The sequence below is a fragment of the Oncorhynchus tshawytscha genome, linkage group LG01 (genome assembly GCF_018296145.1).
Source record: "Oncorhynchus tshawytscha isolate Ot180627B linkage group LG01, Otsh_v2.0, whole genome shotgun sequence".
NCBI classification, from domain to species: Eukaryota; Metazoa; Chordata; class Actinopteri; order Salmoniformes; family Salmonidae; genus Oncorhynchus; species Oncorhynchus tshawytscha.
Window position 1 is genome coordinate 82841668 of NC_056429.1, and position 22687 is coordinate 82864354.

At 45.2% G+C, this 22687-nt stretch overlaps 1 protein-coding gene across 3 annotated transcripts in view; it reads left to right on the forward strand.

Moving 5' to 3' along the window:
- The window catches only part of LOC112258191, a 67950-nt gene extending 55444 nt beyond the window's left edge, over positions 1 to 12506 (forward strand). For all 3 annotated transcript variants that reach the window (XM_024432391.2, XM_024432407.2, XM_024432397.2), the window contains exons 20-26: positions 506 to 4447; positions 4844 to 5131; positions 6705 to 6778; positions 6972 to 7196; positions 10701 to 10830; positions 10933 to 11098; positions 11205 to 12506. In XM_024432391.2, the coding sequence (XP_024288159.2) occupies positions 506 to 4447; positions 4844 to 5131; positions 6705 to 6778; positions 6972 to 7196; positions 10701 to 10830; positions 10933 to 11098; positions 11205 to 11455 (5076 nt within the window). In that variant the 3' untranslated portion in view covers positions 11456 to 12506. The remainder of the gene's footprint in view (positions 1 to 505; positions 4448 to 4843; positions 5132 to 6704; positions 6779 to 6971; positions 7197 to 10700; positions 10831 to 10932; positions 11099 to 11204) is intronic.
- The last annotated feature ends 10181 nt before the right edge of the window (positions 12507 to 22687 follow it).

Consider the following 22687-nt stretch of genomic DNA (forward strand, 5'->3'; position numbering starts at 1 on the left):
GCCTAATGCATTCACGCACGCACACACAGCCTAATACAGACTTTTATGGAGCATGAAATGCCTGTTCCCTTGGCTTGTTTTCTTTGTTTAATATGCACATATTTCAAACCCATTACCTTCCTGCAGGGTTTTCAGAGCCCACCTCAGAGAAAACGACTAGCGTTTTGTGAAAGCACATTGTACACAAAGCAAGACGTTAGTGTATTTACATCTCTCCCGCTCCCCGCTCCCCCCTCTCTCTGATCCTCACTCCATTGGCTTGTTAATGCTTTGATTCATGTTTTTTCTACAGAAGAAAACAGACATGCTTTAATAAATACTTGAAAAGGTTATTTTTTTCCATTGGCAATGTGGGTTAACTGTGGCTTTCTTATCAGTCCTTTTACTTTCGAATGAACAATTTCTGTTAAAAACAAACAGGCTACCTGGTTATGAGGAATGACTTGTTTCAAAAATTTGAAACATGAAGCAGAAGTTATTTATCATGTTTTTCTTTCTCACCCAGACAAAGGCCATGCCTATGGAGGCTCCTGTCTCTGTCTCTCGTCATCCTTCAGCATGTTATGCTGTACCTCTTCAGATTGGAGCCGGAGCCCTTCAGCATCTTCAGGCCGTCTCCTCTCTGCAGGCTGGGGTAAACGGGTGGAGCTTTGGTGCGGCTGAGGGCCATGAACGTCCCTGCAGGAGTACTAATGTAGAGAGCCAGAGGAGGGCCAGGGCCTCCCCAGTCCACCGGACAGGGACTCCTACTCTCACTTCCAGCCCCACTCTCACTCCCACTGCCTTGGAATGGGACAGCCTGCAGCAGGGATTGGAAGGAGAGGTGGTGGAAGAGTGGGACTTGTGTCATCAATCAGCGTCTGGGGTTGGAGTGTCTGATAGGTGGCTGGAGGGAGCTTTACCTCTGCGTAGAGCGAGGGAAGAGGGAGGACTCTATTGGGGTGAGGAGGCCTGGTCTGAACCTGGGGACGAGGAAAGGAACCGGGCCCTCCAGCAGACACCTGTCCTCCTGGTACAGCAGGCTGATGTATGTACCGTTGGGCTGAAGGGGCTACCGGGGCCTGCTAACAAGAGCCCAGGTGTCCTGTCAGGCCTACCTGATGGCTGCAGGGTCCTGGGAGGGGTCCTGGCAACTACCTGCTGCAGAGGAGACCTGTCCAGGGCCGGAGCCCACTACGGTGGCCCTGCAGGGACCTCATTAAGCACTGCTGTATCCTATCTGCAGAGAGGAGACGGAGGAAGAATAGATGGGTGGACGGAGGAACGAATGGACCGTGCCCACCTCCCACAGGCCAGCAGCAGCTCAACATACACACAGACCTCTCCCTCTCGGTTTGACACACACACACCCTCTGTGTCTCAGCTCGACAATCACAGCCAGGCAACACACACTGCCTCTCTGTCTCAGATTGACACACACAATTGCAGCCAGGCAACACACACTGCCACTCGGCAGGACAGACACAGACGCAGCCAGGCGGTACGCGGCCTACCACTAGAGGCTTTGGAGGGCCAGTTCAGTCGCGTCATGATGGATCGATCCAGGATGACAGTGGAGGGCCACAGGGAGAATGACAAGGAGGGGGATGCTGGGGCTAGGAGGGAAGAGGTGGAGCAGAGCTTCAGGCTGGGCGCTCCGGTTAGCAGGGTGTTTAGGGAGGAGGAGGAGCGGAAGGAGGAGAACCAGTTCTCTGTCTCTGGACTAAGTGCTCTGGTTAGAAGGGTATGCCAGATCTCTGGGATTGGAGAGGAGCAGGAGCTAGACTCTCTGGGGGAAGAGGTCTCTGGGATGGGTTCTCTGGTCAGCAGGGGGCTCTCCTGGATGTTTCCGGACACAGGCCGTCTCCTTCGCAGCTCCACCCCCAGGATCCTGCAGCAGGTCTGGGAAGGTACAGGAGTTCTGCAGCCTGCAGCTGGGGGAGGGGCTGGGAGTCTGCAGCCTGGAGCTGGGGGAGGAGCCAGCTCCAACTGGTCCAGTCAGGTTGTGAGGGAAAGTCAGGTGCTGTCGGTGGTCAAAGATAGCCAGGTCTTCTCATTGGTCAGAGAGAGTCACATGTACTCCCTGGTCCGAGACAGTCACGTGTTCTCTATGGTCAGTGAGCTGCCGTTTGTGCATCACATCAGCACAGAGCTAACTCAAGACTTCAGGATCATTCACAATAAGCTCACTCAGGTTCTACAGCCAGTGGAGTCAACTGGACTCCAGCAGAAAGATATTGACCTCAACAAAACACCAGAAATAAAACTGCCCCTAGTCCACAACACTGTCCTCAGCACAGTACCGAGCCTGTACCCAGCCCACAACACCATAGAATTTGCAAATAAACAGAGCACAGGTAAAGAAGTGGATTGGAGAACAGAGGACCACAGTCCCATCAGTGAACTGGCTTGTACATCGGAGCAGGAGGGAAAAGAGGAAGCTCTAGCTAAGTCGGAGGAACAGAGCCCTGTCAGAGAACTGCAGTGTACATCAGAGCACCAGGGCAGAGAAAAATCTCTAGCTAAGTCTGAGGAACAGAGGACCATCAGAGAAGTGGAGTGGACAACTGAGCAGGAGGGCAGAGCGGAAGCTCTAGCTAAGTCGGCGGAACAGAGTCCCATCAGAGAACTAGAGTGTACATCGGAGCTGGAGGGCAAAGAGGAAGCTCTAGCTAAGTCAGAAGAACCAAGTCCCATCAGAGAAATGGAGTGTACATTGGAGCAGGAGGGCGGAAAGGAAGCTCTAGCTATGTCGGAGGAATGGAGCCCCATCAGAGAAGTGGAGTCAACGTCGGAGCTGGAGGGCAGAGAGGAGGCTCTACCTAAGTCGGAGGAACAGAATCCTGTCAGAGAAGTGGAGTGGACATCTGAGCAGGAGGGCAGAGAGGAAGCTCTAGCTAAGTCGGCGGAACAGAGTCCCATCAGAGAACTAGAGTGTACATCGGAGCTGGAGGGCAAAGAGGAAGCTCTAGCTAAGTCAGAAGAACCAAGTCCCATCAGAGAAATGGAGTGTACATTGGAGCAGGAGGGCGGAAAGGAAGCTCTAGCTATGTCGGAGGAATGGAGCCCCATCAGAGAAGTGGAGTCAACATCGGAGCTGGAGGGCAGAGAGGAGGCTCTACCTAAGTCGGAGGAACAGAATCCTGTAAGAGAACTGGAGTGTACATCAGAGCACGAGGGCAAAGAAGAAGCTCAAGCTCTGTCGGAAGAACCACGTCCCATCAGAGAACTGCAGTGTATATCAGAGCACGAGGGTGGAGAGGAAGCTCTAGCTAAGTCAGGAGAACCAAGTTCCATCAGAGAACTGGAGTATACTTTGGAGCAGGAGGGCAGAGAGGAAGCTCTAGCTCAGTCGGAGGAACAGAGTCCTATCAGAAAACTGCAGTGGACATCAGAGCACGAGGGTGGAGATGAAGCTCTAGCTAAGTCAGAAGAACCAAGTCCCAGCAGAGAACTGGCTTGTACATTGGAGCAAGAGGTCATAGAGGAAGCTCTAGCTAAGTCGGAGGAACAGAGTCCCATCAGAGAACTGCAGTGGACATCAGAGCACGAGGGTGGAGATGAAGCTCTAGCTAAGTCAGAAGAACCAAGTCCCATCAGAGAAGTGGAGTGTTCATTGGAGCATGAGGGCAGAGAGGAAGCTCTAGCTAAGTTGGAGGAACAGAGTCCTGTCAGAGAAGTGGAGTGTTCATTGGAGCAGGAGGGCAGAGAGGAAGCTCTAGCTAAGTTGGAGGAACAGAGTCCTGTCAGAGAACTGGAGTGTACATCAGAGCATGAGGGCAAAGAAGAAGCTCAAGCTCTGTCGGAGGAACAGTGTCCCATCAGAGAAGTGGAGTGTACATCCGAGCACGAGGGTGGAGATGAAGCTAAAGCTAAGTCAGACGAACCAAGTCCCAGCAGAGAACTGCAGTCTACATCAGAGCATGAGGGCAGAGAGGAAGCTCTACCTAAGTTGGAGGAACAGAATCCTGTCAGAGAAGTGGAGTGTTCAGCAGAGAACAAGGGTGGAGATGAAGCTCTAGCTAAGTTGGAGGAACAGAGTCCTGTCAGAGTATTGGAGTGTTCATTGGAGCAGGAGGGCAGAGAGGAAGCTCTAGCTAAGTCAGAAGATCCCAGTTCCACCAGAGAACTGGAGTGTACATCGGAGCACGAGGGTGGAGAGGAAGCTCTATCTAAGTCAGAAGATCCCAGTTCCACCAGAGAACTGGAGTGTACATTGGAGCACGAGGGTGGAGAGGAAGCTCTATCTAAGTCAGAGGAACAGAGTATAACCAAGAAGGTGCTGTGGTCATCAAAGGACCAGATTGAGATTGTGGAGGACAAACATTGTGTCACTTGTGGAGCCAAGAGCACCAAGTCACAGCCCCCTCCAGAGCAGCGTAACAACACCAGTTCCACAGGCCCAGAGAATATCTTTATCCCTGGGCATGGAAATCAGAGGACTGATGATGTTCAGGTGTATTATGGGGTGTGTTTTCTTTTTGTAAAAAAACATAGAATAATTGTGATTAAATAATAAAGCCTTCACTGCTATTGATACCATGGGTGCGTTCACTACGAGGAAACGGTTTCCAACGTTTAATTCAATGGAGATGGCACTGTATTTAACGACCAGAACAGTGTGATTATGGTGGCCCAGAGGGAGATTTCGTATGGTGGTTTCTGCACAAGTTTTACGATTTCAAGTGGTCACACCCATATTGATCTGGCCACACCGCAAAGGCTGCTGAAGAACGATGTGCACCGTTTTGGGTAAACGTGTCGTTCAGTGCAAACGTCAAGCAGCGTAGCAAACGTTGAATCAAACTGAACGCACGTATGTAACATTGCTTTAATAAAGTAAACCATTTTCTCTTTCTTTCAGAGCCTGGTGGAGTTCCCAGAGGCTCTGGTTAAACTCCAGTCCCTTCCCGTATCCACCCTCCTGGGCTGTCTCCAGTCCGTCCTCCCCTCCGTCTTCACCTCACAGAGACTACTGGCTCTCTACTGGCTGGGCGTGGCTAACTGCAGCCAGCCCCACCCACACCTCGCCCTTGTTCTCCTATTGGAGTCCTGCCTCTACGCCCTGACCTTTGACCCTGACATGACAGATCGGACAACGCCTCTGACAGTGTTCCACCACCTCCCCCTGCTACAGGTTAAGGAGATCCTGGTAGGCTGTTTTTTTATTTGAAAAAATGTATATTATATAAATGTTATTGTTCTACCAATTAATCATTTTTCTTTGTACCTACTAAGATTTTTATCTATCTTTATCAGCATCCAGATTTTTCAATATATTCACTATATACACTACCGTTCAAAAGTTTGGAGTCACTTAGAATTGTCCTTGTTTTTCAAAGAAAAGCACCTTTTTTTGTCCATTAAAATAACATAAAATTGATCAGAAATAGTGTAAACATTTAATGTTGTAAATGACTATTGTAAGCTGGAAACGGCTTATTTGATTTTTAAAAATGGAATATCTACGTAGGCGTATTATGGTGGAACATTTCAAGATTATGTTATAATACTTTTATTGCATCAGAAAATAATATTCTTATAACTATTGTGTGTGTGTGTGTTCTACTGAGGATGGGCCTCTGGGAGATGGCACTGACAGGAGATTTACCATGTCTTTTGGGTGATAAAACCTAAAGGTCATTCCAGAGCATGACCCATTCTATACATCTGTTGATCGTCATGTATGTTTAAAGGGGTGTATCTTGGCTATAAAAGTCCTTTGTACTTGTCTCGGGGCTCTCAACAATCGCTTGATTACAGCCATCGCTTGATTACAGGCTCAAAATGGCCAGAAGAAATGGCCTTTCTTCTGAAACTCGTCAGTCTATTCTTGTTCTGAGAAATGAAGGCTATTCCTTGCGAGAAATTGCCAAGAAACTGAGAATCTCGTACAACGCTGTGCACTACTCCCTTCACAGAACAGCACAAACTGGCCCTAACCAGAATAGAAAGAGTGGGAGGCCCCGGTGCACAACTGAGCAAGAGGACGAGAACAGACGGCTCACAAGTCCTTAATTGGAAGCTTCATTAAATAGTACCCGCAAAACACCAGTCTCAATGTTGATAGTGAAGAGGCGACTCCAGGATGCTGGCCTTCTAGGCAGCGCTGCAAAGAAAAGCCATATTAAGATGGGCAAAAGAACACCGACAATGGACAGAGGAACTCTGCCAAGAAGGCTAGCATCCCGGAGTCTGAAGCTGACAGTTGAGGACTTGTGAGGCTTCTTTAATCAGCAGTACAGTTTTCAGCTGTGCTAACATAACTGCAAAAGGGTTTTCTAATGATCAATTTAGCCTTTTTAAAATTATAAACTTGGATTAGCTAACACAACGTGCCATTGGAACACAGGGGTGATGGTTGCTGATAATGGGCCTCTGTACGCCTATGTAGATATTCCATTTAAAAAATCAGGCGTTTCCAGCTACAATAGTCATTTACTACAATATCTAAACTGTATTTCTGATCAATTTGATGCTTTTTTGATGGACAAAAAATGAACTTTTCTTTCAAAAACAAGGACATTTCTAAGTGACCCCAAACTTTTGAACGGTAGCGTATATACAAAAGTTTGTGGACATGCTTTTGAATGGTTTTGGTCATTTCAGCCACACCTATTGCTGACAGGTGTATAAAATCGAGCATGCAGCCCATGATTTTGGAATGAGATGTTTGATGAGCAGGTGTCCACATACTTTTGGTCATGTAGTTTATATCCATCCAGGTGGGTTTTGGCGGTCAGAGCCTGCGTCTCAAGGCCTCCAGTGAGGAGTGTGTCCTCACCCTCTACACCCACAGGTAAAGGACCAAGGTGCTTAACTCTTATCCTCTAAACAAATAAATGGGTGCTTGGAGCCAACAGTGGATCAAGAACGATCATTAATCAAACGGTCAATTTTTTTCCAGATAGGCCAGCACTTGAATATAAGTAGATTGTAAAGTAATTTACTAAGAAATGCTTCAGTTGCACCCTATACCTCCAAACCCACAGCCAGACCCTCACCCAGGCCCTCACCCACACCATGCTTGGGGTCCTCTGTCCTGGGGACCAGAGACTGTCCCAACACCCCCTCCTGGTAGAGAACCTGATGGTTCTGTCTCTGGACTGGAAGGCCCAGGCACCTGACCTGCTGCTGAATGCTGAACTCAGGCTGTCTGGCCAGTTCCACAGGACCCTAGCTGACCTGGTCTACCTCGTCCATGGCAACATGAACCGGTATGGTAGTAGTGGTAGTCCCAGGCTGTCTGGCCAGTTCCACAGGACCCTAGCTGACCTGGTCTACCTCCTACACAGTAACATGGCCAGGTAGTAGTATTTCCTGTTGAAAGGATAGCTCAAATATTATAGCGCTATTTCTTCTATTCAGTGTCTGTGTTTCAAGGAAAGCAAGTTAGTGGGCAGTTGAGAGGTAAAGTCTATATATATATATATATATATATATGAGAGAGAGAGAGAGAGAGAGAGAGAGAGAGAGAGAGAGAGAGAGAGAGAGAGAGAGAGAGAGAGAGAGAGAGAGAGAGAGAGAGAGAGAGAGAGAGAGAGAGAGAGAGAGAGAGAGAGAGAGAGAGAGAGAGAGAGAGAGAGAGAGAGAGAGAGAGAGAGAGAGAGAGAGAGAGAGAGAGAGAGAGAGAGAGAGAGAGAGAGAGAGAGAGAGAGAGAGAGAGAGAGAGAGAGAGAGAGAGAGAGAGAGAGAGAGAGAGAGAGAGAGAGAGAGAGAGAGAGAGAGAGAGAGAGAGAGAGAGAGAGAGAGAGAGAGAGAGAGAGAGAGAGAGAGAGAGAGAGAGAGAGAGAGAGAGAGAGAGAGAGAGAGAGAGAGAGAGAGAGAGAGAGAGAGAGAGAGAGAGAGAGAGAGACTTTTTCTTTATACATAGTTGAATGTGCTGACAACAAAATGATCAATGGAAATCAAATCCAGACCTCCATGGGTTGATAAATTTGGAGTCACACTCAAAATTAAAGTGGAAAACCACACTACAGGCTGATCCAACTTTGATGTAATGTCCTTAAAACAAGTCAAAATGAGGCTCAGTGTGTGTGGCCTCCACGTGCCTGTATGACCTCCCTACAACACCTGGGCATGCTCCTGATGAGGTCCTGGACTAAAGCATCCGCCAACTCGTGGACAGTCTGGTGCAACGTGGCGTTGGTGGATGGAGCGAGACATGATGTCCCAGATGTGCTCAATTGGATTCAGGTCTGGGGAACGGGCGGGCCAGCCACATGAAGTCTAGCATTGTTCTTGCATTAGGAGGAACCCAGGGCCAACCGCACCAGCATATGGTCTCACAAGGGTTCTGAGGATCTCATCTCGGTACCTAATGGCAGCCAGGCTACCTCTGGCGAGCACATGGAGGGCTATGCGCCCCCCAAAGAAATGCCACCCCAGTCCATGACTAACCCACCGCCAAACCGGTCATGCTGGAGGATGTTGCAGGCAGCAGAACGTGCTCCAATGCGTCTCCAGACTGTCACATGTGCTCAGTGTGAACCTGCTTTCATCTGTGAAGAGCACAGGGTGCCAGTGGTGAATTAGCCAATCTTGGTGTTCTCTGGCAAATGGAAAAACGTCCTGCACGGTGTTGGGCTGTAAGCACAACCCCCACCTGTGGACATCAGGCCCTCATACCACCCTCATGGAGTCTGTTTCTGAACGTTTGAGCAGACACATGCACATTTGTGGCCTGCTGGAGGTCATTTTGCAGGGCTCTGGCAGTGCTCCTCCTTGCACAACGGCGGCGGTAGCGGTCCTGCTGCTGGGTTGTTGCCCTACGTCCTCCTCCACGTCTCCTGATGTACTGGCCTGTCTCCTGGTAGTGCCGCAATGCTCTGGACACTACGCTGACAGACACCGCAAACCTTCTTGCCACAGCTCACATTGATGTGCCATCCTGGATTAGCTGCACTACCTGAGCCACTTGTGTGGGTTGTAGACTCCGTCTCATGCTACCACTAGAGTGAAAGCACCGCCAGCATTCAAAAGTGACCAAAACATCAGCCAGGAAGCATAGGAACTGAGAAGTGGTCTGTGGTCCCCACCTGCAGAACCACACCTTTATTGGGGGTGTCTTGCTAATTGCCTATAATTTCCACCTGTTGTCTATTCCATTTGCACAACAGCATGTGAAATTTATTGTCAATCAGTGTTGTTTAATTGTTCCCTTTTTTTTTGAGCATATATATATATATATATATATATATACACACACCTTATCCAAATACATTTAAACTCAGCATTTCACAATTCCTGACATTTAATCCTAGTAACAATTCCCTGTCTTAGGTCAGTTAGGATCGGCACTTTATTTTAAGAATGTGAAATGTCAGAAAAATAGAGCATGATTTATTTCTTCGATCACATTCCCAGTGGGTCGCAGGTTTACATACACTCAATTAGTATTTGGTAGCATTGCCTTTAAAATGTTTAACTTCAGTCAAACGTTTCGGGTAGCCTTCTACAAGCTTCCCACAATAAGTTGGGTGAATTCTGGCCCATTACTCCTGACAGCTGGTGTAACTGAGTCAGGTTTGTCGGCCTCCTTGCTCGCACACTCTTTCAGTTCAGCCCACAACATTTCTATAGGATTGAGGTCAGGGCTTTGTGATGGCCACTCCAATACCGTTACTTTGTTGTCCTTAAGCCATTTTGCCACAACTTTGGAAGTATGCTTGAGGTCATTGTTCATTTGGAAGACCCATTTGTGACCAAGCTTTAACTTCCTGACTGATGTCTTGGGATGTTGCTTCAATATATCCACCTAATTTTCCTCCCTCATGATGCCATCTATTTTTTGAAGTGCACCAGTCCCTCCTGCAGCAAAGCACCCCCACGACATGATGCTGCTTCACGGTTGGGATGGTGTTCTTCGGCTTGCAAGCCTCCAACCTTTTTCCTCCAAACATAACGATGGTCATTATGGCCAAACAGTTCTATTTTTGTTTCATCAGACCAGAGGACATTTCTCCAAAGAGTACGATATTTGTCCCCATGTGCAGTTGCAAACCGTAGTCTGTTTTTTTTATGGATGGTTGTGGAGCAGTGGCTTCACAGCCTTTCAGGTTATGTCGATATAGGACTTGTTTTACTGTGGATATAGAACCTTTGTATCTGTTTCCTCCAGCATCTTCACAAGGTCCTTTGCCCATGTTCTTGGATTTATTTGCACTTTTTTCACCAAAGTACGTTCATCTCTAGGAGACAGAATGCGTCTCCTTCCTGAGCTGTATGACGGCTGTGTGGTCCCATGGTGTTTATACTTGCGTACTATTGTTTGTACAGATGAATGTGGTACCTTCAGGCGTTTGGAAATTGCTCACAAGAATGAACCAGACTTCTGGGGGTCTACAATTTTTTTTTCTGAGGTCTTGACTTATTTTGTTTTGATTTTCCCATGATGTCAAGCAAAGAGGCACTGAGTTTGAAGGTAGGCCTCTAAATACAGGTACCCCTCCAAGTGACTCAAATGATGTCAATTAGCCTATCAGAAGCTTCTAAAGCCATGACATCATTTTCTGGAAATTTCCAGGTTGTTTAAAGGCACAGTCAACTTAGTGTATGTGAATTTCTGACCCACTGGAATTGTAATACATTGAATTACAAGTGAAATAATCTGTCTGTAAACAATTGTTGGAAAAATGACTTGTGTCATGTACAAAGTAGATGTCATATATATATATATATATATATCTCAAAATAAAACTAAAATATTTTAGTCTTTTCAGAGAGAAGCCTCATCTGGGAGAGGTTAGGCTGCTGCTTTACACCAGCGTTGGTGTGACAACGACCCCTGACCCCAGACCTGACCCCTGGGCCCAGCTCCTCCTCACAGACACACACCTGGGACTGGTGCAGGTACATTAACTATGTCAAATACATTTCTTAGTAAATTAATACATTCATTAATTTATGCAGGAGGATGCCATGCGCAAAGCACTCACTCACTCGTTCACTTAGGAGGATACAGTGTTCCACCCTGCCCCCCACCACGTCCCCCTGCTGTCCCGCCAGGCCCAGTTCAAGGGGGTGACCCTCCGTTGCCTCTCCGACGTCCAATGTGTGATAGTCCGAGACGGGGTTGGGAGCTCGACCAGTGTGTGTGGAGATGGAGCCGGGGATGAAGGTATTTATTTGGCCATTTAAAACACAATTCAACCATACATATGGATACAGTTTATTTAAATTAATCAACAAAAACAGTTTAACAACTTATTTCTGCATGGTCTTAGGTGGGGCAACCAGGCTGGACATCATCCTGTCTCAGGACTGGAGGACCAGGAGAGAGAGGCCTAGAGGTCACCCTGAAAGAGGTGCTGTTGCTGAAGCTGATGGAAGTGCAGTAGGGGGGGTAGCTGGAGCTAGTGTCCTGTCTGCTGCCTCTAATTCATGTCCTCCGCAGCAGCAGGCTGAAGTATGGAAATTACATTTCAGCTGCTCCTCCGAGGCCGCCTGTCTGATTAATCACTTGTCAAACGTCTGAATGGTCACTGATCAAGGACTAGAGGACTGGACAGAACAGAATGAACTACAGCTTAGACGGGTACCAGTTCTGTCCGGTCCTAACTCTCATCGAGAGAACGGCAGGGTGTGTGTTTGCTCACTGAGTGGCAGTCAAGGGTCCAATGTATCTCAAGCAAACAATGGAGAATATCGCTACCATTAAACTATTTAGGGCCAGTTTCCCCGAACAGACTAAGCCTAGTCATGGACTAAACAGCAGGCTCAAAAGACAATATCCTTATTCCTTTATAGTCCAGGGAACAGGCCCATAGAGTATAGTAATACATTGATGTGTTTAAGTTTTGGTGAATGTTTCTATGCACATAGTTCTTGGAAATTTCTAAATCAAATGTGCCACTTTCACATTCATTTAAAGAGACTCAGGGACATGACGTGGTAGTGGTCCATAGTGGGTCAATTTCCACAAAAACTAAGAGCATTGAAGCGCGAGGCTCAACTTCTCCTCTGTCTTTGTAGCTACCAGCGAACACATGCGCATGAGCAGATATTGTGTGACTGAGAGCAAAGTCCACAATCTCGCTCATCTCAATATTTGTGGAGCTGCTTGTGGCCACATAATTTCGCAGTCTACCTTTTTTAAGTCTTTCTGAACTGCACTATATTTATTTGTTTATCTTCTGTTCAACGCTGTGTTAGTCTGTTCATGCTGTTTTTGTTCACACTGTGGAGGGAACACAGGACACTTGGTTCTACAGAATGTAAGCTTTTTTAAGGGAAGATGTGAAGGGCACAAATAATTGCAGGGTAAGCTTTTTAAGCATATTTGCACATTTGACCACAAAACAGACCAGTGTTAAATATTAAAATGTTTGTTTTATGGACATGTATAAACAATGAATGTATTTTATACCAAATAAAGTCATGCAATTTAAATAAAATATTCGGAATATTTGCCGGTCATAATTTGACACTCGTGTGTAAAAATACATGTATTAAAATGTTCATGTTTACAATGCTGCAGGTGGCAAGGCTTTGTTTTGTTTTAAACGAATAAAAGTAATTGTTTTGATTTTTCAGTCAATTGTTTATAGTAGACTTGTGTGAAGGGTTGAAACTCTTCAGAATGTAGCTGACGCTGCTCATTCTCTGAATCTCTCTGGCGCCATGATCTAATCTCCCTTTGTTTTCTGGTCTTTCACACAAATTCTCACTCATCTCTCTCTCCATCTCTGTCTGGCTGTCTTTCCTCCCCCCCTTCTGTCTCTGTCGATCTTTCACTTGCGCTCGCTCTCTCTCTGTGTGTGATAACTCTGTCAGTAACTTGCTTCCTCTTGTCCCTCAGGACCCAGCCTAGGGTAAATCAGTATTCTACTCCAAGCTCGGCACCACACACCTGTCTAAGTGCCTGAGGTCAAGGTGAACCTCTTAACTGCTATTTCCCAGCTCCTACACCCAATACCCAATAGATTTTGCTTTGCCTTTCCAGTTAACATTGCGCTGCACCAATGGATAGGCCTTTTGCAGTGGATAAAAACTGATGAAGATGTTGGTTTAACAGCTGATCCATCTGATAAGTATTTGAGGTCAAACTAATTTAGAAGCTGACAGGTAGACAGGCTGAGTGCACGTACACTGAGATCAGGACTGACTGTGCTCCAATACAGCCTTCTAAGTTACAGGCCCAGCAGCAGCAGAGTGCAATAAGTCCTACTTTCTCTTCCTTCTCTCCTAGTCTGAATGGGATGACGGGGAGAAAAAGGTGTGTGCATAGGGACAGGAGGTTTGGGCAATTTGAGGCACTATGCTTTTACTGGTATTTCCAGCAATGTCCACTAGTTTTCCTGCAGGTAGGAATCCTAGGAAATGTTCTGCGATTGACACAATCAATGTCTGGTTTGTGCGTGTGTGTTTGGCAGGAGGATTGCCTAAGCCAGGGGAAGTGTAGCTCTGAGACTCAATCGCACAAAGCCTATTTGGCAGGGAATACTATTAAATAGATGTGATTCTACACCTCGCTTTGTTCAAACTGATCCACTCCAACAGACTTGGGAAGTTATAGCTAAAAATGTGTCAATTAGGCACAGTTAATGGGTGACATGATTAAACCAAACAATGAAGTATGTTTTTGTGAATTCGGGGGTAGCCCTGACCAGGACTCAAACCCAGGTCCAGCGACCGTTACGCCAACACCTTAACCATTACGCCAAGAGGGCCAAACCTCTTCGCATACGGTTCAAGTGTTGGCTTGACAGTCGCTGGCTCTGGGTTTGGGTCGGGGCTACCCCCGAATTCACTGCCCTTTTAACTGTTCCTAATTTACCCATTTTTTTCCGGAACTTTTGAGTCCATTGTCCTTTCAAATGATCAAAGATAGATGAGTTGGTTATTTGAATCAGCTGTGTAGTTCTAGGGCAAAAACCAACATGTGCACCCCTTGTGGTCCAGAGGAAGGAGCTTGGGAAACACTGATATAGGGTACCGGTTGGGGGGGACAGTGTTCTCCTCTTCAGATTAGACCAGGCTGTGAATGTACACAAGATGTATCACACCTCTTTACAGGTCTCAGTTTTAAACGGGCTGAAAGCTTCCGGAGAGTAATAAAAGGCTCTTTACTTTCTCTCGTCCTCTCTTCCTCTCCTTTCTCTTCCTCCCTATTCTCTTCCTCTTTCTCTCCTGAGCGCTGAAAGACATTTCATTAGTGCACTCAAGCCATCCATCTGTCCTTCGTTGTGTATTCTGTCATCTCATCCCCTTAATCCCTCTTTTGTATCAAACATCCAACAAAATGAGAAGAAAAAATAAATCACCTAATGTTGCGTATTAAAATGTAGATCCATGCTCTAACAACCTGCAAGGGAAAATCTGAATTATGTTTTCATTGTATTTGCCCCTGGCTCATTTTAAATTCTGAAGCTGTATTGGAGGGGGGCTAATGTATTGTAAATATTTGTACAGGTCCTGAAAGGGGTTGTTAATATACTGTAGATGAGAGAGGAGACTGTCCTCTAGATAAGCCTATAAAGTGGAGTCTGTAATTGAAAACACAGCGTAAGTTCATTCAGTTCTGAATTAGACTTCACCTCACACACACTTTATGAAGGTCCATATAACAAACCAGTTGAGATTTGTGATTGAAAAATAATCATTGATCATTCTCTCCCTCTTCTATGTCCCAAATGGCACCCTATTCCCAATCTAGTGCACTACTGCCTTAGTCCTTGATCAAAAGTAGTGCACTACATAGAAAATAGGGTGCCATTTGGCATATATACCATCTCTTAGTAGAGAAGCAGTGAGATGAGAGAGAGAGGACTGTTCTGTCTTACTAAAACCAGTAACATTTCATTTTGAGTAACCCCTCGTGTTCTCTTCTGCCATATCAACCTGAGACCTTCAAAGTTTTTCTTTGTAACTGTGCTGCTTTGAACATTCATGGAATAAATACAAAATATCTGTGTAAAAACGTGTCTAATCTTTCAGTGGTTGTCATCTTGGTATCTCTCTCAAAATAAAATAAATAGTGGTTTTGTTTGGGACATCAAGTTCAGACGGTTCTGTATCATAATGCACTGTATCAATCATACCATCACTAATGGCACTGACTAAATATTTTATCAGACCGAAAGTATAAACGTGTTGTAGGCTAAATGTCCATGCCCAGCCTGGTCAGCGCCAAGTTTTGGTGCCAACAGATCATTCCTCCAGCCTACAGAAAATGTAATCTTGGTTGTCAAAATGTTATCAGATAAAGTATTCACACACGGGTATAAATTACTCTGCAGGTAGAATTAGCCTATAGGCCATTCATTGTTATTTTCAATATGGCTCTATGCTGATTGCGTTTGATACCCCTGCTACAGGCCTACAACAAGTTAGTACAAACCACCATTCCGCCCATCTCTCATTTAATTGGACCCAAGTCACAGTAGTAAATATATAAGCTATTTCAAGTATTTTGTTCTAGGCTATGCATCTGTAAAGTAGCTTAGCTTTTAAGATACAGTAGAATTTAACAGGTGACCAGAATATTTTGCATGGAAGTCTGTAGTCTACCACTGTAAGTAGGCCAAGTGTATTTGTATTTTTTCAGAGTAGACAATGTTATTTAAACGATTCAAATGATCTGTTTCCAGGTCCACAACCATTTGGAAATGTTTTTGTCTTTCAGAGAAATGGACACACAGCAAATGTCACTGCAAAAGAAAACATTCTGTCAAGACCTCCAAAGACATTTAATCAAGATCGCCACTGCTTTTTCCTTTAGATACTGTCTTGGCCTGATTACAATACTTCCAAAGTATACATTCAGTAAGGGCGTTTTTCAGGCTGTGTTATAATGCTCTTTCACACGCACACTTTTTTACGACAGGTCTGATTTATAACGGGAAACATGCCAAAGGATGGCGTGCTCCAAGTTGATAAATCTCTATGTTTTTGTACAGTACCAGTCAAAAGTTTGGACACACCGACTCATTCAAGGGTTTTTCTTTATTTTTACTATTTTTCTACATTATATAATAACAGTGGAGATCTCAAAACTATGAAGTAACACATATGGAATCATGTAGTAACCAATAAAGTGTTAAACAAATGAAAATATATTTGAGATTCTTTAAAGTAGCCCCACTTTGCCTTGATGACAGCTTTGCACACTCTTGGCATTCTCTCAACCAGCTTCATGAGCTAGTCACCTGGAATGCATTTCATTTAACAGGTGTTCCTTGTTAAAAGTTAATTTGTGGAATTTATTTCCTTCTTAAGATATCCAAATTTGGTAAAAGACCAAGTCCATATTATGGCAAGAACAGCTTAAATAAGCAAAGAGAATAATGACAAACAGTTAAACAAACAGGGAGGATAGGGGATCAATCGCATCTATTTATAAAGCCCTTTTTTACATCAATAGATGTCACAACGTGCTTATACAGAAACCCAGCCTAAAACCCCAAACAGCAATGTAGATGTATGTCCCATGTCCCCTCTTCCTCTGTCCCATGTCCCCCTGTCCCCAATCTTGTGCCCTGTCCCCTCTACCTTTTTCCCCTGTGCCCCTGCCCCATGCCCCCTTTATCCTGTCCCTGTCCCCTGTATGTGTTCACTGTGTGTCATTATTATTTTCTGTAAAAGATGGCCAGCTGCAGGCTCTGGTCAAAAGTAGAGCACTAGAGTAGAGCACTAGAAAGGGAATAGGGTGCTATTTGGGATGCAAGCCACTCATTCTTAGCATAGGCATCAGGCATAGAGATATTCATAGGTCAAAGCTCTGAATTCTAATGCTTACCGTTGTTGGATTTCTCTGCCTCCAGTATCAGTGTTCTGAATCTGAACACAGTTGGTTCCCTTCACAATTGAATCATAAACAAAGCTGTCAGTTTACAGTGTATTCAGCCTTACCTGTGAATGTAATGTCCTCTCAAGACTTTGTATTCTAATGCCATAGACTTAGACAACTCTAGTGCCCCAAAACACATTTTAGCATGTGCAGTGCCATTGAGGACCATATTGAAGTAGTCAACTGGATGGGACTTCCTATGGGTTAAGGAAGGATCATATAATTCCATCCAGATCATCAGGAGGGATCAGGCAATTAATTATACTCTCAAGTTAACATTCCATACCTGCAGGTGTCAATAAATCATCAACCTTTATACCTGTTCAAACAACACACTCCAGGTGGCAGTATGCTCCCTTAAAATTAGTTTACCAGCTCATAGAAGTAGTAGAAGAACAAATTGACTACTTTAAAATGGAGATAGCCTCAATAGTGTTGCCCATGCTGTCAGAGATGCTATAATGGAGCAGATACAAAGATGAGAAGTCAAACTAAGTCTATGTATAAAGCGCTGTATTGTTTGAGTTTATCTGTGCTCATTATTCATAGTTTGTTTACCTCTTAATTTAGTCATAAACGGAGCTGTCAGTCTTCAGTCAGATTTCTGAGGTTGAGCTCACTTGATCACTCTATCCTTAGAGGGCAAAATAAATTAACCAAGACGTACACAATCCAAATCATGCGAAAAAGTATAAAGGCTGTAGGGCTATTTCTGCTGTTGCTCCATTAGCCAATGGATATATAAAGGCTAAATTCATTAAGACATATACTGGAGAATATTAAAACTAGTTGAATTATCTACAGTATAATAGCTGTATTCTTTGTTCTGTTTTCAGTGGCGGGTTCTTCACAGTTCTACTTTAACACAGAAGGAGTGTCACAAGTTGCACTGAACGTGTGTGAGAGTGTGAGTGTCAGTGTGTATCTGAGTGTGTGAGTATCTGATCTCAGTGTGTGAGTGGCTGAGTGAGTATCTGAGTGTGTGAGTATCTGATCTCAGTGTGTGAGTGTCTGAGTGAGTATCTGACTGTGTGAGTATCTGATCTCAGTGTGTGAGTGGCTGAGTGAGTATCTGAGTGTGTGAGTATCTGATCTCAGTGTGTGAGTGTGTGAGTGAGTATCTGAGTGTGTGAGTATCTGATCTCAGTGTGTGAGTGTCTGAGTGAGTATCTGAGTGTGTGAGTATCTGATCTCAGTGTGTGAGTGTCTGAGTGTGTATCTGAGTGTGTGAGTATCTGATCTCAGTGTGTGAGTGTCTGAGTGGTGTGAGTATCTCAGTGTGTGAGTATCTGAGTGTGTGAGTGTCTGATCTCAGTGTTTTAGTGTGTGAGTGTCTGAGTGTGTGAGTGTCAGTGTCTGAGTGTGAGAGTGTCTGAGTGTGTGAGCGTATATGTGTGAGTGTCTGAGTATCTTGTGTCTGAGTGTCTTAGTATCTTGTGTCTGAGTGTGTGAGTGTCAGAGTGTGTGAGTATCTGATCTCAGTGTGTTAGTATCTGAATGTCTAATTGTCAGAGTGTCTGATTGTCAGTGTGTGAGTGTCTGAGTCTGTGAGTGTGTGAGTATCTGAATGTCTGAGTGTGTGAGTGTGTGAGTGTCTGAGTATTTTGTGTCTTAGTGTGTGAGTAAATTAGTATCTTGTATGTGAGGGTCTGAGTGTATGAGTGTGTGTGTGAGTATCTGATCTCAGTGTGCCTGTGTGTGAATATCTGAGTGTTTGAGTGTGTGAGTATCTGAGCGTGTGAGTATCTGATCTCAGTGTCTGAGTATCTGATCTCAGTGTCTGAGTGTGTGTGTGAGAGTATCTGAGTGTATGAGTCTCTTAGTGTCTTAGTATCTGAGTGTGTGTGTCTGAGTGTGTGTGTGAGTGACAATCAGACAATCAGACACTCAGATACTCACACACTCAGATACTCAGACACTCAGACACTCAGACACTCATACAATCAGATTTAGTGTCTGTGTGTGGGAGTATCTGTGTGTGGGAGTATCTGAGTGTGTGAGTATCTGTGTGTTTGTGTGTATCTGAGAGTGTGTGTGTGTGTGTGTGTGTGTGTGTGTGTGTGTGTGTGTGTGTGTGTGTGTGTGTGTGTGTGAGTATCTGATTGTGCTAGTGTCTGAGTGTCTGATTGTCAGCTTGTGTCTGAGTGTGTGAGTTTCAGAGTGTCTGATTGTCAGAGTGTGTCTGAGTGTGTGAGTATCAGTGTCTGATTGTCAGAGTGTGTCTGAGTATCTGAGTGTCTGATTGTCAGAGTGTGTCTGAGTATCTGAGTGTCTGAGTATCTGAATATGTGAGTATCTGAATATGTGAGTATCTGAGTGTGTGAGTATCTAAGTGTGTGACCGTCTGACTGTCTGTGTGTGTGAGTATCTGTGTGTGTGAGTATCTGAGTGTCTGAGTGTGTGAGTGTGTGAGTGTGTGAGTATCTGAGTGTGTGAGTATCTGAGTGTGTGAGTATCTGAGTGTCTGAGTGTGTGAGTATCTGAGTGTCTGAGTGTTTGAGTATCTGAGTGTCTGAGTGTGTGAGTGTCTGAGTGTGTGAGTATCTGAGTGTGTGAGTGTGTGAGTATCTGAGTGTGTGAGTGTGTGAGTGTGTGAGTATCTGAGTGTGTGAGTGTGTGAGTGTGTGAGTGTGAGAGTGACTGAGTGTCTGAGTGTCTGAGTGTGTGAGTGTGTGAGTATCTGAGTGTCTGAGTGTGTGAGTGTGTGAGTATCTGAGTGTGTGAGTGTGTGAGTATCTGAGTGTCTGAGTATGTGAGTATCTGAGTGTGTGAGTATCTGAGTGTGTGAGTATCTGAGTATCTGAGTGTCTGAGTATCTGGGTATCTGAGTATCTGAGTGTCTGAGTGTGTGAGTGTGTGAGTGTGTGAGTGTGTGAGTATCTGAGTGTGTGAGTATCTGAGTGTGTGAGTATCTGAGTGTGTGAGTATCTGAGTATCTGAGTGTCTGAGTATCTGGGTATCTGAGTATCTGAGTGTCTGAGTGTGTGAGTGTGTGAGTGTGTGAGTGTGTGAGTATCTGAGTGTGTGAGTATCTGAGTGTGTGAGTATCTGAGTGTCTGAGTGTGTGAGTATCTGAGTGTCTGAGTGTGTGAGTATCTGAGTGTGTGAGTGTGTGAGTGTCTGAGTGTGTGAGTGTGTGAGTATCTGAGTGTGTGAGTGTGTGAGTATCTGAGTGTGTGAGTGTGTGAGTATCTGCGTGTGTGAGTATCTGAGTGTGTGAGTGTCTGAGTGTGTGAGTATCTGAGTGTGTGAGTGTGTGAGTATCTGAGTGTGTGAGTGTGTGAGTATCTGAGTGTCTGAGTGTGTGAGTATCTGAGTGTCTGAGTGTCTGAGTGTGTGAGTGTGTGAGTATCTGAGTGTGTAAGTGTGTGAGTGTCTGAGTGTGTGAGTGTGTGAGTATCTGAGTGTGTGAGTGTGTGAGTATCTATCTGAGTGTGTGAGTATCTGAGTGTGTGAGTATCTGAGTGTGTGAGTGTCTGAGTGTGTGAGTATCTGAGTGTGTGAGTGTGTGAGTATCTGAGTGTGTGAGTGTGTGAGTGTATCTGAGTGTGTGTGTGTGTGAGTATCTGAGTGTCTGAGTGTCTGAGTGTGAGAGTGTCTGAGTGTCTGAGTGTGTGAGTATCTGAGTGTGTGAGTATCTGAGTGTGTGACTATCTGAGTGTGTGAGTGTGTGAGTGTGTGAGTATCTGAGTGTCTGAGTGTGTGAGTATCTGAGTGTGTGAGTGTCTGAGTGTGTGAGTGTGTGAGTATCTGAGTGTCTGAGTGTGTGAGTATCTGAGTGTGTGAGTGTGCGAGTATCTGAGTGTGTGAGTGTGTGAGTATCTGAGTGTGTGAGTGTGTGAGTATCTGAGTGTGTGAGTGTCTGAGTGTGTGAGTATCTGAGTGTGTGAGTGTGTGAGTGTGTGAGTATCTGAGTGTGTGAGTGTGTGAGTATCTGAGTGTGTGAGTGTCTGAGTGTGTGAGTATCTGAGTGTGTGAGTGTGTGAGTATCTGAGTGTGTGAGTGTGTGAGTATCTGAGTGTGTGAGTGTGTGAGTATCTGAGTGTGAGAGTGTCTGAGTGTCTGAGTGTGTGAGTATCTGAGTGTGTGAGTATCTGAGTGTGTGAGTGTCTGAGTGTGTGAGTATCTGAGTGTGTGAGTATCTGAGTGTGTGAGTATCTGAGTGTGTGAGTGTGTGAGTGTGTGAGTATCTGAGTGTCTGAGTGTGTGAGTATCTGAGTGTGTGAGTGTCTGAGTGTGTGAGTGTGTGAGTATCTGAGTGTCTGAGTGTGTGAGTATCTGAGTGTGTGAGTGTGCGAGTATCTGAGTGTGTGAGTGTGTGAGTATCTGAGTGTCTGAGTGTGTGAGTATCTGAGTGTGTGAGTGTGTGAGTATCTGAGTGTGTGAGTGTGTGAGTATCTGAGTGTGTGAGTGTGTGAGTATCTGAGTGTGTGAGTGTCTGAGTGTGTGAGTGTGTGAGTATCTGAGTGTCTGAGTGTGTGAGTATCTGAGTGTGTGAGTATCTGAGTGTCTGAGTGTGTGAGTGTGTGAGTATCTGAATGTGTGAGTGTGTGAGTATCTGAGTGTGTGAGTGTGTGAGTATCTGACTGTGTGAGTGTGTGAGTATCTGAGTGTGTGAGTGTGTGAGTATCTGAGTGTGTGATTGTGTGAGTATCTGAGTGTGTGAGTGTGTGAGTATCTGAGTGTGTGAGTATCTGAGTGTCTGAGTGTGTGAGTGTGTGAGTATCTGAGTGTGTGAGTGTGTGAGTATCTGAGTATCTGAGTGTGTGAGTGTGTGAGTATCTGAGTGTGTGAGTGTGTGAGTATCTGAGTGTGTGAGTGTGTGAGTATCTGAGTGTGTGAGTGTCTGAGTGTGTGAGTGTCTGAGTGTGTGAGTATCTGAGTGTGTGAGTGTGTGAGTATCTGAGTGTGTGAGTGTGTGAGTATCTGAGTGTGTGAGTGTGTGAGTATCTGAGTATCTGAGTGTGTGAGTATCTGAGTATCTGAGTGTGTGAGTATCTGAGTATCTGACTGTGTGAGTATCTGATTGTGTGAGTGTGTGAGTATCTGAGTGTCTGAGTGTGTGAGTATCTGAGTGTCTGAGTGTGTGAGTGTCTGAGTGTGTGAGTATCTGAGTATCTGAGTGTGTGAGTATCTGAGTGTGTGAGTGTGTGAGTGTGTGAGTATCTGAGTGTGTGAGTGTGTGAGTATCTGAGTGTGTGAGTGTGTGAGTATCTGAGTGTGTGAGTATCTGAGTGTGTGAGTGTCTGAGTGTGTGAGTATCTGAGTGTGTGAGTATCTGAGTGTCTGAGTGTGTGAGTGTGTGAGTATCTGAGTGTCTGAGTGTCTGAGTGTGTGAGTATCTGAGTGTGTGAGTATCTGAGTGTCTGAGTGTGTGAGTGTGTGAGTATCTGAGTGTGTGAGTGTGTGAGTATCTGAGTGTGTGAGTGTGTGAGTATCTGAGTGTGTGAGTGTGTGAGTATCTGAGTGTGTGAGTGTGTGAGTATCTGAGTGTGTGATTGTGTGAGTATCTGAGTGTGTGAGTGTGTGAGTATCTGAGTGTGTGAGTATCTGAGTGTCTGAGTGTGTGAGTGTGTGAGTATCTGAGTGTGTGAGTGTGTGAGTATCTGAGTATCTGAGTGTGTGAGTGTGTGAGTATCTGAGTGTGTGAGTGTGTGAGTATCTGAGTGTGTGAGTGTGTGAGTATCTGAGTGTGTGAGTGTCTGAGTGTGTGAGTATCTGAGTGTGTGAGTGTGTGAGTATCTGAGTGTGTGAGTGTGTGAGTATCTGAGTGTGTGAGTGTGTGAGTATCTGAGTATCTGAGTGTGTGAGTATCTGAGTATCTGAGTGTGTGAGTATCTGAGTATCTGACTGCGTGAGTATCTGATTGTGTGAGTGTGTGAGTATCTGAGTGTCTGAGTGTGTGAGTATCTGAGTGTC